Source organism: Babylonia areolata, chromosome 25, assembly GCF_041734735.1.
Source record: "Babylonia areolata isolate BAREFJ2019XMU chromosome 25, ASM4173473v1, whole genome shotgun sequence".
NCBI classification, from domain to species: Eukaryota; Metazoa; Mollusca; class Gastropoda; order Neogastropoda; family Buccinidae; genus Babylonia; species Babylonia areolata.
In genome coordinates this window covers 6686946-6703743 of record NC_134900.1, presented here as the reverse complement: position 1 = coordinate 6703743, position 16798 = coordinate 6686946, and the positions used below count along the sequence as shown (strand labels likewise).

Genomic DNA, 16798 nt, shown 5'->3' with positions numbered 1-16798 from the left:
AACTCTTGAACTGTTTCATGTCTGTGAAGTCGTAAATAACTGGGGGGGGTTTCTACTCTATAAAGACAGTGGTGTTAGGTCCTTCTGTATATCTGAATCCCTCAGCATCCACCAGCTCCCCCCTCCACCCCACATCCCCCACCTTCCCTACCCATCCCCTAAAGAACTGTGACGTCAGTTCAGCGCCTCGTTCGGTCAACGGACGTGGAACAATGACCCACTCATCTCTTTCTCCACCATGGGCTGCAAGGAGGGGCGTGGGGGACAGGGCTGCACGTGAGGGTTCAGTTTGGAGGAACACTTAGGATGGCGAATCGAACAGTTCCAGGGTAGCTCGAAATCGCATCTTTGTCTGCAGTTTTCAGATGACTTGAGTCTCATGGCGTATTTTAGTGAATGGAATTTTTATTTTCGTTTTCTGTTTACCGAGTTAGACACATACACAGTTTGATACTTGGCCTTTTTGTTTGTTTGTTTTGATTAATTTGATCCTTTTGTGGCACGTTTTGACAAACATTTAATATGTTCCGAATTTACTTAAACAGCTGGATTCATTTCCGTAGTGCATCAGCTTGATATGTTTGTTTTTTTTAAACATGCTCTGATTTAGGCTTATCTGGATTAATTTAATTCACAGATTTTCGGCATAAATCAGCGTACTGATATACTTTGAACAACTTAGACTCATTTTGATTATTACAAAGGCATTTTCGCACAGTGTCCAATCGATTTGGATATTTGAGATGAGTTTATGTTTTTCTTATCTTCTGCATGAGTTCTTCGTTTAAAATACTTTGACATATGGGTACAGTAGAGTAGTCTCGTGAAAAATACATGGTCCATGTAGGAGACAGATGTATTATTCACATCAATTTTGGGACCTAAAATAGAAGTAGTGCAATATGACGTCAAGAAATGTGAACACAGAACTTGCTTGAGCTCTCTGCGTCACTTTGAGAAGTCTTCTTTTGTCTGTATACTTTGATGAAATTTGGCATCCTGAACCATTTTTGTTCCGATCTGTGTTGAGCTCATAGTTTTAAGGCTTATATGACAATTGTACGGATTCTTGTCCGGTTTGTTTAGAACTATGCCCATGTTTTAGGTATTTTACGTATTTTCCAAATTGCGTGAAAAATTAGAAAACTGGTCTGATGCCGGTAGTGTTTTGGTGTTAAAGCATAATTGTTTGGGGGTGGGGGGGGGGGGTCCTCTTTTTTCAGAAATGAAAATTAATTACAAGAGGATATTTGATCACATGTTTCCACAATGAAGATTTTTCAAGTGGACATACAATTCTTGTGGACAGGTAGTGACGGCGTCTTTTGCAGCATGATATTGTGTTGATTACACAGCGCATTTGAAGGTTTTAAACTGTGGAAGGTTATTAAACTTTGAGTGGAAAGCTCAAAGCGGTGACTGGTTTTTAATTGGATTTTTTTTTTAATTTACCCTTGACTTGAAGTAGGTATTAACGTGGTGATAGCCTTGAGATGGCCTTAGTGGTCGGCGAGGCTCTAAGCACCATAATTTGATTTGATTTGCATGTGAAGTGAGAAACAGGACGACGTTTGTGTGTACATTTTTAAAAATATTTTTTTAAACTTAAATCAATCATTTTCTATATGTAACACACACACACACACATACACACACGCGCGCGCGCGCGCGCACATTCAGTTACTCGCATGCGTACACAGTAATTTCCCTCCCCCCCTCGGCCCCCTCCAACAACTCGGTTTTTTTTCCTATCCTCATCTAATATCACTTACAGTGAAAAGACGTTAAACTAAAGAATGAACCAGACTCGTTATGTGTGTTCAATTCAATATTACAGACACACACATAGTGATGTTTCACACATGTGCAGTTATCAGCTACCACAACAACAACAACAAAAAAATCAAAACGGTATTTCAATCAAAACGGTATTTTCCGAACAGGCTACCTTTTTTGTTAGATTCTTTTCAGCTAAAAATGCATTTAAACAAAAAAAAAGAGTCTGCAACATGCCGACGACTTCGACGAAAAGTCTGCCACGGTCAGGAAAAAAACAAAAATTAGAACAACTGTATCAGCACGGGCAAACAAAAAAGTTCAGAACACATGATATGCTGTTGCTACAGCAATTTAAGTCGGTACACGTACGAAAAAGGCAATGAAAAATCTAACAGATGCACAAATAAATGTGAATGTAGGCCTACAGATGAACAGTGACTGGACTAGCTGTAGAATGAGATTTACCGACCCCCATCCCCACACCGGAAAACAGAACATAAACGCAGGTTGTGTCATAAAATCATTTTACATCTACAAAATTTATGCACAAATCTTTACGTGAGTGGTGCACACACACAGACACGCGCGAGCACACACACGGACACACACACACACACACTCTCTCTCTTCAGTGTCACATATGTAAACACAATACAGTTGGAGTTGGACGTGTACCCACGACACACACGCACGGCACACACACATATTCCCCCCGCCTCCGCCTCAAAAATACCTTTGTGGATATACGTTAAAATAATCACTTACACACACACACACACACACACACCGCTTGCATATATGTACGTATGCAAGCAAGCAAGCGCGCGCACACACACACACACACACACACACACTTCGTTCACAAAGATACAAGAGAAGGAAGTTAACTAAAATAGCAGCTCACTCTGTGAAACGAAGCTCGAACTGCACGTGACAAACACAGACCAGACATCGCGTTCGCTCACTGGACAGTGAACGCTGACACCGGGCGGCCGGTGGGTGAGGAAAACTGTCGGTGAATGTCTGCAGAAATTTGAAACACAGACTGAGCACATTCTGTTCGCGTGGTATTATGTGACCATGTAAAACATAGCAGTTCAGCTGCTCACTTCATTTATGAAGTACAGTGCAGCAGATTAATTTGTAAAATCAGTCGGACTCCGCCATTTTGCACTGGGGTACGTCCACCGAAAGGCCGACTGACTTGAAAAGGAACACGAAAGAAGCAGGATATGCAGGTAAGGGTATGATACCATTCTGATTGTTTTTAAGGCTGCTTTTTTCAATTGTATGGGGTTTCCCTTCATTCTCCACACACTCACAAGTTTTGTTTTATTTTTTGAAAGGGACGCTTTGATTAGTTCTGAAATGGAAAACTATGCCATTTTCTGTTTTAGCGTCCTTCAAAATGTGTTTTTGCGTCCTGATATTTAGGAGTAATTTAACAGCAATTCCTATGAATGCAGGAACGGAATTCAAGTCGGTAGATGTACAGTAGCTCCGTCGCGGGGCATGTTGGGAGGCGGGGGAGAGAAAGGAAACCTTGGTTTTTTGTTGTTTTTTTTACCTTTCCGATCATGTTGTTGAGTTATAAGTTATTCAGGTCGTTCAGGTCATTCATTCTACTGCTGTTTCATTCCTACTTTGAGGGGGCGGGGGGGGGGGACTTTTGTTTCTTACAGTTTAGTTTCAATAACAATTTTTTTTTCTTTTTTGACAGTCATTCATTCATTCAACGACTGCTGTTTGATTCTGGGAGGGAGAGGTGGGGGAGAAAGGGAAAACTTTGTTTCTTACTCAGTTCATGTTGAAGACTTTTGTTGTTTTCAGGGGGGGGGGGGGTGGAGCAAGGAAAACCTTGTTTGTTACAGTTAAGTTCATGTTGAAATATTCAGTAAATTTACAATTGAGGTAATTCAACTTGTACTGTTTTGTTGGGTTTTTTTTGTTGTTTTTAGAGGGGAGGATGGGAAAGAATGCTTACTTAGTTCAGTTTATGTTGACAAGTAGGAAGGTAGCAGAACGAAGATGTCATCTGCATCCATTAGCATCTGGGTTCAAATCCCGCTCCCGTTATGATGATGATGCCTTCGAGTAGCTGCTGCTACTACTAGGCATACATTCAAACTTTTATTAATAAATATATTCAAGGCAGACGTATATAAAGGTGATATTGCATACTATGAACAAATACAAAACAATCAGCTTTTTCATTAAAAAAAAAAATCAGCTTTTTTATAATGTATATTGTATACTGTGAACATTTTTTTGTCAGCATTTCGAATTGTTCTCAATAAAGTACATATCGTTATCATAAGAATATGCTATGATTACATGGTACTTAAACTGTTTGTGACTGTTTGGACAATGGAAGAGAGCACCAGTGCAGCATGTGACATCTGTTTTTTTCCTGGCCACTCTCAGAGCGAATCCAGGAGTCGGGAGGGAACCCACTGGTCTGTTGTGGACGATTCAGGATCGGAACTGTTAGCCCCTTGCCACCGTGAGCGGATTTTGTGAATCTCTGTCTCTCTCTCTGTCTCTCTCTCACACATACTCTCTCTCTCTCTCTCTCTCTCTCTCTCTCTCTCTCTCACACACACACACACACACACACACACACACACACACACACACACACACACAGCCGCATCGAATGCTTACCAGTGACAGCACAAGGTTGCGTTCATACAACGTTAAAGTTCTGTCACGTTTATCTTGATTTAACGATGACTTTTAAAGAATCGAATGGATTTATCTTAGTTTGACTTCGTTTTTGATGTTGACATATTTGAGGTTAAAAAATATAACTTGAATGGATAATGATTATTGTTTAAGTTTTCATGTTTCCACATGACATTAACATCTTTTCTGTGTTTGTGTCACATGAAATGCGTCTTTGTCATTTTCTGGAAATTCAGATATTCTGTGTCTTTGTGACGTTATCTCATCAGTGACTTTTTTCATCAGTTTATTGTTTTACGCAATGCAAAGAGATATCCGCTGTAATTTGTGATATTGACATACGTGTGTGTGTGTGTGTGTGTGTGTGTGTGTGTGTGTGACGTGACAGGGAGTGTCTGCCCATCACTTTCGACCATGACCTTGACTTTACCGGCACGTGCATGGAGTTCGTGCGCACCATCCCCGCCAGCAGACTGAACCCCGGGAACAGGACCGGTCAGTGGGTGGTCAGTGCTGAGCCCTCTGTCCGCTGACAGGGCTGGCTGGTCTGGTCTGTAGCTTGGGTGCTTGGTGTGGCTGGATGAGGGGTCGTTCAGCTGGCTGGTTCCCTGATTCCTTTGGACAGGACGAGCAGATAACTTTCGGGAGATTTGTTACGTAGACAGTGTATGATAATGATGATGTTGATCATCATCATCATCATCATCATCAACATCAGTGTCATCATATCACCACCACCAACAAAGGTGTTGATGATAGAGTGAAGAGTGTCAGGGAGACGGATTACATAGATTCCGTCTGTCTGAATAACAATGATAACGATGATAAAATCAACAACACCGCAACCAACAGTGGTTTTGATGGTAAAGTGAAGAGTGTCAGACAGACGGATTACATAGACTCACACAGACAAACACAAAGGTGTGAGTATGTTGATCCGTCTCTCTGACACCCTTCACGTTATCATCATCCTGTAGGTATTACTGTTATGATTATTATTATTGTTAACATTATCATCATCATCATTATTATTATTGTCCGGTGTCGAGCAATATGGAGACAGGCTGTTGGTGTGTTGGCGGCAGAGCCCCGGGAGCAGGTGAACTCCATCACGGCATTTATCGACGCCTCCTCCGTGTACGGCAGTTCTCTGGAGGAGGAGGAAGAGCTTCGGGAAAGTGAGGGGCATGGTGAGTCCCTGACGTACTTACTCTCTTGTCCTCGCCCTCTGCGCTGTGCTTGCACCAGTCACTGTTGTCGTTTGTTGTTGTTGTTGTTGTTTTCTTCTGGTGTGCTCCTTCTGTTTTGAGAGCAAACGTCGATTTCTTGTCGCATGTTATGGTGTTTTGTTGTCGTTTTCAGTCTTTATTTTGGGTTCGTTCCCGTGTTCTGCACTTGTGTGACGCATCAAGTATAGCAGTTAGGTCAGTCGGTTCTAGATGTTGGTAACTGTAAAAATGAAAACCATTGCTCTTTCTTGATCGTTGAATGACGTTAATGAACACAGTGATGGCGTGGAGAAGGAGACGGTGATTGCGGAAGAGAGGCATGCCTTCCAGTCAGGTTTCTGGGCCTATCAGTGGTGAAGGGAGACAGCTCTTCTGTATAACTGATGATCCTTATGTTCCCGTACACAGTGTTCACACATGTATGTTCGTTTTGGAATGTCCCAGGGACCTGCTTGACGAACATGCAGTGTGTCCTTTCCGTTTTAAAAGCCTCAGGGGTTCATGTGTGATCAGAAGCCGTGTAGGAGATCGGATGGATGATTCAGGACCTGGTCTGACCCGAGGAAGAATCGTTGAAATTTTGTAATGCGTGTGTATGTGTGTGTGTGTGTGTGTGTGTGTGTGTGTGTGTGCGGCATAGAACTTGGACAAAAAGAATATGATCTGAATTTGTTTGGATGTTTTTTCATTGGTGCAAGCGCGAGTGTCGTGTGTACACGTTGTGTGTGTGTGTGTGTGTGTGTGTGTGTGTGTGTGTGCGGCATAGAACTTGGACAAAAAGAATATGATCTGAATTTGTTTGGATGTTTTTTCATTGGTGCAAGCGCGAGTGTCGTGTGTACACGTTGTGTGTGTGTGTGTGTGTGTGTGTGTGTGTGTGTGTGTGTGTGTGTGTGCGTGCATGCATTGTATGTGCGTGTATTCGTGTGTGTGTGTGTGTGTGTGTTTAACTTTCAGGATACCTGCTGAAGTTCGAGGCCTCCCCGCAAGGACCGTTGCTGCCCCGAACAGAGCGCGCTATCTGCCAGAGGGAGAGGGACGACCCTGAAGACAGCCCTGTCTGCTTCATTGCTGGTCAGTGTCAGCCTCTCGCGTCTCACCGAAAAGGCACACATTCGAAGCAACAAAAAACCGTAGAGATATGCTGGCATGCTGAGGCTGGTTCGTTCTGACGTAAATAGAGGCCTTCCTATTGCTGCTGCTGCTTGATGGCACTTGTTTATTGCCATCCGTGCAGTTCATGTCCCAGCTACTCTGGCAGCATGAAGTGGTTACATGAACAAGCATTGGAAATGGGTGGGAAGATTTTTTGTTTGTATGTACTATAGACTACACTTAACGAACTTGCCCAGCTTTGTATTCACGACATCGTATGTGAAAGGTTTTTTTCTCTGGTAGGTTTCACAACAAAATAATAAACAAAAAAGCAACAGGAAAGAGTTTTGAAATGTGTCAGCTTACACATGAGACCTGAAAGAGCAAGTGAGTACGAGTGATTTGTTAGAACACTAACGTCTAAAGTGGTCTTTTGCAATATGTATTCTTTTGTCTGGATTTCTCTCTCTCTCTCTCTCTCTCTCTCTCTCTCTCTCTCTCTCTCTCTGACATCTATACAATAAGGAAATGAGTTAACCAATCAATCAGGGAAACTAGAACAAAAACATTACCAATACTGACTTAGGCACTCATGTTAAAACTACTCCCCACTCTCGCTCCCTCCATCACTCCACCTCAAACCCCCACCCACCCCCACCCCGCTCCTGTCCTGTCGTGTCCACAGGCGACGAACGTGTGAACGAACAGCCCGCCCTGGCCACCATCCACACCGTCTTCCTCCGCCTCCACAACCTCCTGGCCTCAGAGATGGCCGCCCGCTACACGCCCGCCTCCCCCCTCTCCCCCACCCACCTGAACGAGACCCTGTTCCAGAGCACGCGCCGCGTGGTGGGCGCCATCGTGCAGAAGATCATGTACGGCGACTGGCTGCCCATCATCCTGGGCCAGGGCTACATGAGTGAGTTTGGACTCGGCGTGGAGGACAGGTCCCACTACGACCCCCGCGTGGACCCCAGCATCCTGAACGAGTTCTCCACAGCCGCCTACAGGTTGGGGTGGTCAGGTGGATTGGGGGGGGTGGGGTGGGGGTCGCTCGTTTGGTTCGGGTAAGACAGTTGGGTGGTTGGTATAGGTTCACTGGTTTGGTTCGGGTAAGACAGTTGGGTGGTTGGTATAGGTTCACTGGTTTGGTTCGGGTAAGACAGTTGGGTGGTTGGTATAGGTTCACTGGTTTGGTTCGGGTAAGACAGTTTGGTGGTTGGTATAGGTTCACTGGTTTGGTTCGGGTAAGACAGTTGGGTGGTTGGTATAGGCTCACTGGTTTGGTTCGGGTAAGACAATTGGGTGGTTGGTATAGGTTCACTGGTTTGTTTCGGGTAAGACAGTTGGGTGGTTGGTATAGGTTCACTGGTTTGGTTCGGGTAAGACAGTTGGGTGGTTGGTATAGGTTCACTGGTTTGGTTCGGGTAAGACAGTTGGGTGGTTGGTATAGGCTCACTGGTTTGGTTCAGGTAAGATGGTTGGGTGGTTGGTATAGGTTTACTGGTTTGGTTCGGGTAATACAGTTGGGTGGTTGGTATAGGTTCACTGGTTTGGTTCAGGTAAGATGGTTGGGTGGTTGGTATAGGTTCACTGGTTTGGTACGGGTAAGGCAGTTGGGTGGTTGGTATAGGTTCACTGGTTTGGTTCGGGTAAGACAGTTGGGTGGTTGGTATAGTCTTACTGGTTTGGTTCAGGTAAGATGGTTGGGTGGTTGGTATAGGCTCACTGGTTTGGTTCGGGTAAGATAGTTGGGTGGTTGGTGTAGGTTCACTGGTTTGGTTGGTAAGACAGTTGGGTGGTTGGTATAGGTTCACTGGTTTGGTTCGGGTAAGACAATTTGGATAGTTGGTGGTTGATGTGGGGTGACAGGTTCGGTTCGTGCAGACAGTTTGGGTGGGTTGATATGGTGCAGATGTTTGCATTTGTCTTCAGTTCGATTCGTTCTTTGGAAAAGAAAACACAGTGTGGGAGTGGAGTTTTTAGGTTTGTTCGTCAACTGATTTATTCACTTCATTAATTGCTGTACGTGGTCCTTGTATTCACCGCTTCATTCGTTACTTTGTTCTTCCATCGGACTGTTGAACCATCCCAGTGTTGATAGAAAGCTGCCCCTGTTTTCCCGGTGCTGCAGGATGGGCCACTCCCTGGTGCCCAGGAACCTGCCCACGCCGGACCCAAACCCCCGCAGGACCAGGATCCGCCTGCGGGACCACTTCCTGCGGCCCGCCGTGGTGCGGGACCGCTTCAACGCCCTGGCCATGGGGCTGGTGACGGCCAACCGGACCGCGGCCAGGGACCAGGCACAGGCCATCGACAGCTCCGTGTCCAGAGAGGTCAGGATGAACGGCTCTAGCTGTTTGAGAGGGTCGTGAGGGGAAGTTGTGCTTCTTGGTGTTCTGCTGTTATACATTTGCACAAAGATTAAAAGGAGGGGGGGGGGAGCTGCGTCATAGCATATTTATCTGTGATCACCCTGTGTCATAGCACATTCATTTGTCTGTGGTTGTGTCATAGTACATTTATTTGTCTGTGGTCGCCCTGTGTCATAGCACATTTATTTGTCTGTGGTCGCCCTGTGTCATAGCACATATGTCTGTGGTCGCCCTGTGTCATAGCACATTCATTTGTCTGTGGTTGTGTCATAGTACATTTATTTGTCTGTGGTCGCCCTGTGTCATAGTACATTTATTTGTCTGTGGTCGCCCTGTGTCATAGCACATTTATTTGTGGTCCCCCTGAGTCATAGCACATTTGTCTGTGGTCGCCCTGTGTCATAGCACATTCATTTGTCTGTGGTTGTGTCATAGTACATTTATTTGTCTGTGGTCGCCCTGTGTCATAGCACATTTATTTGTCTGTGGTCGCCCTGTGTCATAGCACATATGTCTGTGGTCGCCCTGTGTCATAGCACATTCATTTGTCTGTGGTTGTGTCATAGTACATTTATTTGTCTGTGGTCGCCCTGTGTCATAGTACATTTATTTGTCTGTGGTCGCCCTGTGTCATAGCACATTTATTTGTGGTCCCCCTGAGTCATAGCACATTTGTCTGTGGTCGCCCTGTGTCATAGCACATTCATTTGTCTGTGGTTGTGTCATAGTACATTTATTTGTCTGTGGTCGCCCTGTGTCATAGCACATTTATTTGTGGTCGCCCTGTGTCATAGCACATTTATTTGTGGTCGCCCTGTGTCATAGCACAATTGTCTGTGGTCGCCCTGTGTCATAGCACATTTGTCTGTAGTCGCCCTCTGTCATAGCACATTAATTTTTTGTCTGTGGTCGCCCTGTGTCATTGCACATTTGTCTCTGGCCCCCTCTGTGTCATATCAAATTTGTGGCCCCCTATGTCAAAGCACATTTGTCTGTGGTGATATGGTTACACACATACAGAAAGAACAACGAACGCAGTACGTAAGTGACAATGTGGTAATGTATACGTACAGAAAGAAAGATTGATCGACAAAGGAGGTAGGTAAGAGGTCAGAGAAGATTACGGGACATTGTAATGGTATTTTTGCTGTGAAAAAAGCAACAATAACAAAACATCCAGCGAATTATAAGCGTACCACTGTGCTGTTGTGTATCAGTTGGACTGTTTCTTTCGTAACAAGAACAGGGAAGAGGGCGCACAAATCAGTGGTGACCTCGTCGTCAGATGTGATTCATACACAACGAACAACAGAAAAAGAAGTTACAGCAAACTAGGCCGGTGCTTTCTTCATCTGCGTTCGGGAGCTGCAGCTTCCACTTTGGTTCATTTCTATGAGTTAACTTTTATATGCATGGCCGTTTTACCTGCTGTTTTGGCAGTCTTCCTCTGTTTTTGAGGTGCATGGGGAGCATACTGTGTATGTTCCTGTATCCACAGTACACCGAAAGCTGACATGGATCATGTTATCTTCGACGTGCACGTGTGGTTTTCTGAGTGTGTGCACACACTAAGACGGGTTAGATTATAGGCACGCCTGCACAACTGTTGATCTGGAAGATGAGAAAAAAGTTCCACCATTACCTCACCATGTGCTGTTGGGATTTAAACCACAGGCCTCATGGACCCTCAGAACAGAGCTACTGCACTTTGTGGTTTTGCTGTAAAAGTAGGTAAGGGGGAAAGGACGGAGGGGAAGGGGTGGTCCTGTCACACAGTGCTGTACAGTGACATGTTCCAGCTGTCGGAGCACCTGTTTGAACCCAGACGTCGGAGGCGGGGCCAGGACCTGATGTCCCTCAACATCCAGCGAGGTCGTGACCACGCCCTCCAGCCCTACACCAAGTACCGGCAGCTGTTCGGTCTGGATCCCGTCACGGACTTCTCCCACCCGGCCATCAGGGGCGCCAGGAGACTCGACAGGGTGTACCAGTGAGATTCAGTTGTGTGTGTGTGTGTGTGTGAACGAGTGTGTGTGTGCGTGTGTGCATATTGTATGTGATCACCATCATTACTGTTATGATTTTTCTTATCAACATAACCATCACCATCATACTTCAGTCACCATCATAAACACTGGACAGGTTTGCCCTCTGCAGTCATCACCAGCATCGCTACATTGTTTTGACCAGTAATTTTGATCATAAAATTATCATCTGCATTATCAACATAAAAGCTGACGTTTTGAAAGAAGGCAAATGGAGTGGGCAAGTGGCCTGGTGGTAATCCGTCCGCAAAGGAAGCAAGACAATCTGAGCGAGCGGGATACGGTCCCACACTTGCCAGAGTTTCTCCCCCGCCCCCTGCATCCCTGTCCACTTTACCTTGAGTGGTGGTCTGGACGATAGTCATTCGAATGAGATCATATAAATCGACGTCCCATTTGTAGCGTGCACTTAGCGCACTAAAAATAACCCACGACAACAGAAGAGTTGTCCCTGGCAAATTTTCTTATTAGATACACCCTAATATACATGTGCGCGCGCGTTTGTTTTGTGCATGCGACGTCCGTGACTGATGAGTCAGGAAACGAATGATGAGCGCCTAAAGACAGCTCTCAGTCGGCGCAACCCAGGTTCTGCTAAATTGACTCCGTGTTTGTAGAGCGCCTGGAGCTTGGTCTCCGACAAAGGATAAGGCGCTGCTAAAGTATGTGTACCAACACAGCCTCCCCTCCTTACTACACAAGAAGACCCCCAGGGAAGTAAGGACAGTATAACACACTGGAGGGAGGCTGTTGGACAGGGCACTACCCCCACGTGTCCTGAGGACAGCATGTGTGTCTTCAGGAGCGTGGAGGACGTGGACCTGTTCGTGGGGGGGCTGGCCGAGCCTCCCAACACGGGGGGAGGGCAGCTAGGGGACACCTTCTCCCACATCGTGGCCGAGCAGATGAGACGGCTCAAGGTCGGGGACCGCTTCTTCTTCACTCACAGCGAGGATGTCGGCTTCACTGACCGTGAGTCTTGTCTCTGTCGTTGGCTCTTTCTGTGTTTGGGAGTCGGTGGTTTTTAGGGGGTCTGTGGAGGAGTATGTGTTTTTGTTGTTGAGCAAAGTGTTGGGGGAATTTTCTGGCTGTATGGATGTCTGTCTGTCGGTTTATCTGTTTGTACTGTCTCTGTCTCAATGTGTCCCTCAGTGTGTCTGTCAGTCAGTCACTTTCATGTGCATGTGCGTGTCTTTCTTCGCATGAGTGCGTGCATGTGTGTGTGTGTGTGTGTGTGTGTGTGTGTGTGTGAAATACGACTTGCATTAAATGAGGAATATATCATTGAATTTGTGTGTGGTGTTGTTGTTTGTTTGTGTGTGTGTGTGTGTGTGTGTGTGTGTGTGTGTGTACGGTTTGGGGGGTGTGCGTGCGTGTTGTTGTTGTTGTTGTGTGTGTGTGACACAGGACAACTCAGACAACTTAGGAACGTCACCTCAGCAAAAATCATGTGTCTGACTGTGGACCCCATCACTGAAATACAGCTTGACGCCTTTGTGGAACGGGGACCCGAGTGAGTGCTCTCTCTCTCTCTCTCTCTCTCTCTCTCTCTCTCTCTCTCTCTCTCGTGTCTCTTTCTGTCTCTGTCTGTCTCCCTGTCTCTCTCTCTATTTCTGTCTCACTCTCTCGCTCTCATTGTGTGTGTGTGTGTGTGTGTGTGTGTGTGTTTACAGAATATGCGCACATTTGTGAATGTTTGTTGATGCAGACGAGTGTAAGTGGCAGGGAGATTTGTTGGTGGACCATCTTCTCTCCCAGGCGACCCCGCTACATGATACAGGTCCCGGAGGGGAGCGAAAAGAAAAAAAGCGTGCTAATAGGGCTTGACCATTTTCCTTCGGTTTCAGCAACCCTGCCGTGCCCTGCGAGCAGCTGGTGGGAGACCTGTCACGTGACTTTCTGGACGTCCGGGACTTTGTCGTGGAGCCGTGAGCTGATTCAAGAGCACAAGGACACTCTGGAACTCTTGAACTGTTTCATGTCTGTGAAGTCGTAAATAACTGGGGGGGGGGGGGTGTTCTACTCCATAAAGACAGTGGTGTTAGGTCCTTCTGTATATCTGAATCCCTCAGCATCCACCAGCTCCCCCCTCCACCCCACATCCCCCACCTTCCCTACCCATCCCCTAAAGAACTGTGACGTCAGTTCAGCGCCTCGTTCGGTCAACGGACATGGAACAATGACCCACTCATCTCTTTCTCCACCATGGGCTGCAAGGAGGGGCGTGGGGGACAGGGGTGCACGTGAGGGTTCAGTTTGGAGGAACACTTAGGATCGCGAATCGAACAGTTCCAGGGTAGCTCGAAATCGCATCTTTGTCTGCAGTTTTCAGCTGACTTGAGTCTCATGGCGTATTTTAGTGAATGGAATTTTTATTTTCGTTTTCTGTTTACCGAGTTAGACACATACACAGTTTGATACTTGGCCTTTTTGTTTGTTTGTTTTGATTAATTTGATCCTTTTGTGGCACGTTTTGACAAACATTTAATATGTTCCGAATTTACTTAAACAGCTGGATTCATTTCCATAGTGCATCAGCTTGATATGTTTATTTTTTTAAACATGCTCTGATTTAGGCTTATCTGGATTAATTTAATTCACAGATTTTCGGCATAAATCAGCGTACTGATATACTTTGAACAACTTAGACTCATTTTGATTATTACAAAGGCATTTTCGCACAGTGTCCAATCGATTTGGATATTTGAGATGAGTTTGTGTTTTTCTTATCTTCTGCATGGGTTCTTCGTTTAAAATACTTTGACATATGGGTACAGTAGAGTAGTCTCGTGAAAAATACATGGTCCATGTAGGAGACAGATGTATTATTCACATCAATTCTGGGACCTAAAATAGAAGTAGTGCAATATGACGTCAAGAAATGTGAACACAGAACTTGCTTGAGCTCTCTGCGTCTTCTTTTGTCTGTATACTTTGATGAAATTTGGCATCCTGAACCATTTTTGTTCCGATCTGTGTTGAACTCATAGTTTTAAGGCTTATATGACAATTGTACGGATTCTTGTCCGGTTTGTTTAGAACTGTGCCCATGTTTTAGGTATTTTACGTATATTCCAAATTGCGTGAAAAATTAAAAAAAACTGGTCTGATGCCGGTAGTGTTTTGGTGTTAAAGCATAATTGTTGGGGGGTGGGGGTGGGGGTCCTCTTTTTTCAGAAATGAAAATTAATTACAAGAGGATATTTGATCACATGTTTCCACAATGAAGATTTTTCAAGTGGACATACTATTCTTGTGGACAGGTAGTGACGGCGTCTTTTGCAGCATGATATTGTGTTGATTACACAGCGCATTTGAAGGTTTTAAACTGTGGAAGGTTATTAAACTTTGAGTGGAAAGCTTAAAGCGGTGACTGGTTTTTAATTGGATTTTTTTTATTTACCCTTGACTTGAAGTAGGTATTAACGTGGTGATAGCCTTGAGATGGCCTTAGTGGTCGGCGAGGCTCTAAGCACCATAATTTGATTTGATTTGCATGTGAAGTGAGAAACAGGACGACGTATGTGTGTACATTTTTTATAAATAATTTTTAACTGAAACTTAAATCAATCATTTTCTATATGTAACACAAATCAATCATTTTCTATATGTAACACACACACACGCGCGCGCGCGCGCACTTTCACTTACTCGCATGCGTAAACAGTAATTTCCCTCCCCCCCCCCGGCCCCCTCCAACGACTCGATTTTTTTTCCCTATCCTCATCTAATATCACTTACAGTGAAAAGACGTTAAACTAAAGAATGAACCAGACTCGTTATGTGTGTTCAATTCAATATTACAGACACACACATAGTGATGCTTCACACATGTGCAGTTATCAGCTACCAATAAAAAAAAAAATCAAAAAATCAAAACGGTATTTCAATCAAAACGGTATTTTCCGAACAGGCTACCTTTTTTGTTAGAATCTTTTCAGCTAAAAATGCATTTAAACAAAGAAAAGAGTCTGCAGCATGCCGACGACTTCGACGAAAAGTCTGCCACGGTCAGGAAAAAAACAAAAATTAGAACAACTGTATCAGCACGGGCAAACGAAAAAGTTAAGAACACATGATATGCTGTTGCTACAGGAATTTAAGTCGGTGCACGCACGAAAAAGGCATTGAAAAATCTAACAGATGCACAAATAAAAGTGAATGTAGGCCTACAGATGAACAGTGACTGGACTAGCTGTAGAATGAGATTTACCGACCCCCATCCCCACACCGGAAAATAGAACATAAACGCAGGTTGTGTCATAAAATCTTTTTGCATCTACAAAATTAATGCACAAATCTTTACGTGAGTGGTGCACACACACAGACACGCTCGAGCACACACACGGACACACACATACACACACACTCTCTCTCTCTCTCTTCAGTGTCACATATGTAAACACAATACAGTTGGAGTTGGACGTGTACCCACGACACACACGCAAGGCACACACACATATTCCCCCCGCCTCCCCCTCAAAAATACCTTTGTGGATATACGTTAAAATAATCACTTACACACACACACACACACACACACACACACCCACACACACACACCCCGCTTGCATATATGTACGTATGCAAGCGCGCGCGCGCACACACACACACACACACACACACAAACACACACACTTCGTTCACAAAGATACAAGGGAAGGAAGTTAACTAAAATAGCAGCTCACTCTGAAACGAAGCTCGAACTGCACGTGACAAACACAGACCAGACATCGCGTTCGCTCACAGGATAGTGAACGCTGACACCGGGCGGCCGGTAGGTGAGGAAAACTGTCGGTGAATGTCTGCAGAAATTTGAAACACAGACTGAGCACATTCTGTTCGCGTGGTATTATGTGACCATGTAAAACATAGCAGTTCAGCTGCTCACTATATTTATGAAGTACAGTGCAGCAGATTAATTTGTAAAATCAGTCGGACTCCGCCATTTTGCACTGGGGTACGTCCACCGAAAGGCCGACTGACTTGAAAAAGAACACGAAAGAAGCAGGATATGCAGGTAAGGGTATGATACCATTCTGATTGTTTTTAAGGCTGCTTTTTTCAATTGTATGGGGTTTCCCTTCATTCTCCACACACTCACAAGTTTTGTTTTATTTTTTGAAAGGGACGCTTTGATTAGTTCTGAAATGGAAAGCTTTGAAATTTTCTGTTTTAGCGTCCTTCAAAATGTGTTTTTGCGTCCTGATATCTAGGAGTAATTTAACAGCAATTCCTATGAATGCAGGAACGGAATTCAAGTCGGTAGATGTACAGTAGCTCCGTCGCGGGGCATGTTGGGAGGCGGGGGAGAGAAAGGAAACCTTGGTTTTTTGTTTTTGTTTTTTTTACCTTTCCGATCATGTTGTTGAGTTACAAGTTATTCAGCTCGTTCAGGTCATTCATTCTACTGCTGTTTCCTTCCTACTTTGATGAGGGGGGGGGACTTTTGTTTCTTACAGTTTAGTTTCGATAACAATTTTTTTTCTTTTTTGACGACAGTCATTCATTCATTCAACGACTGCTGTTTGATTCTGGGAGGGAGAGGTGGGGGAGAAAGGGAAAACTTTGTTTCTTACTCAGTTCATGT

The 16798-nt window shown here is 44.8% G+C and overlaps 1 protein-coding gene across 1 annotated transcript; it reads left to right on the top strand.

The window, feature by feature from the left end:
* Positions 1-4858: 4858 nt before the first annotated feature.
* On the top strand, positions 4859-13181 carry LOC143300082 (chorion peroxidase-like). Its single transcript, XM_076613646.1, has 9 exons — positions 4859-4959; positions 5550-5654; positions 6651-6767; positions 7474-7798; positions 8923-9124; positions 10963-11153; positions 12011-12180; positions 12616-12721; positions 13056-13181. Exons 1-9 carry the CDS (start codon positions 4905-4907, stop codon positions 13138-13140), a joined length of 1356 nt encoding a protein of 451 aa, XP_076469761.1. The 5' UTR covers positions 4859-4904; the 3' UTR covers positions 13141-13181.
* The last annotated feature ends 3617 nt before the right edge of the window (positions 13182-16798 follow it).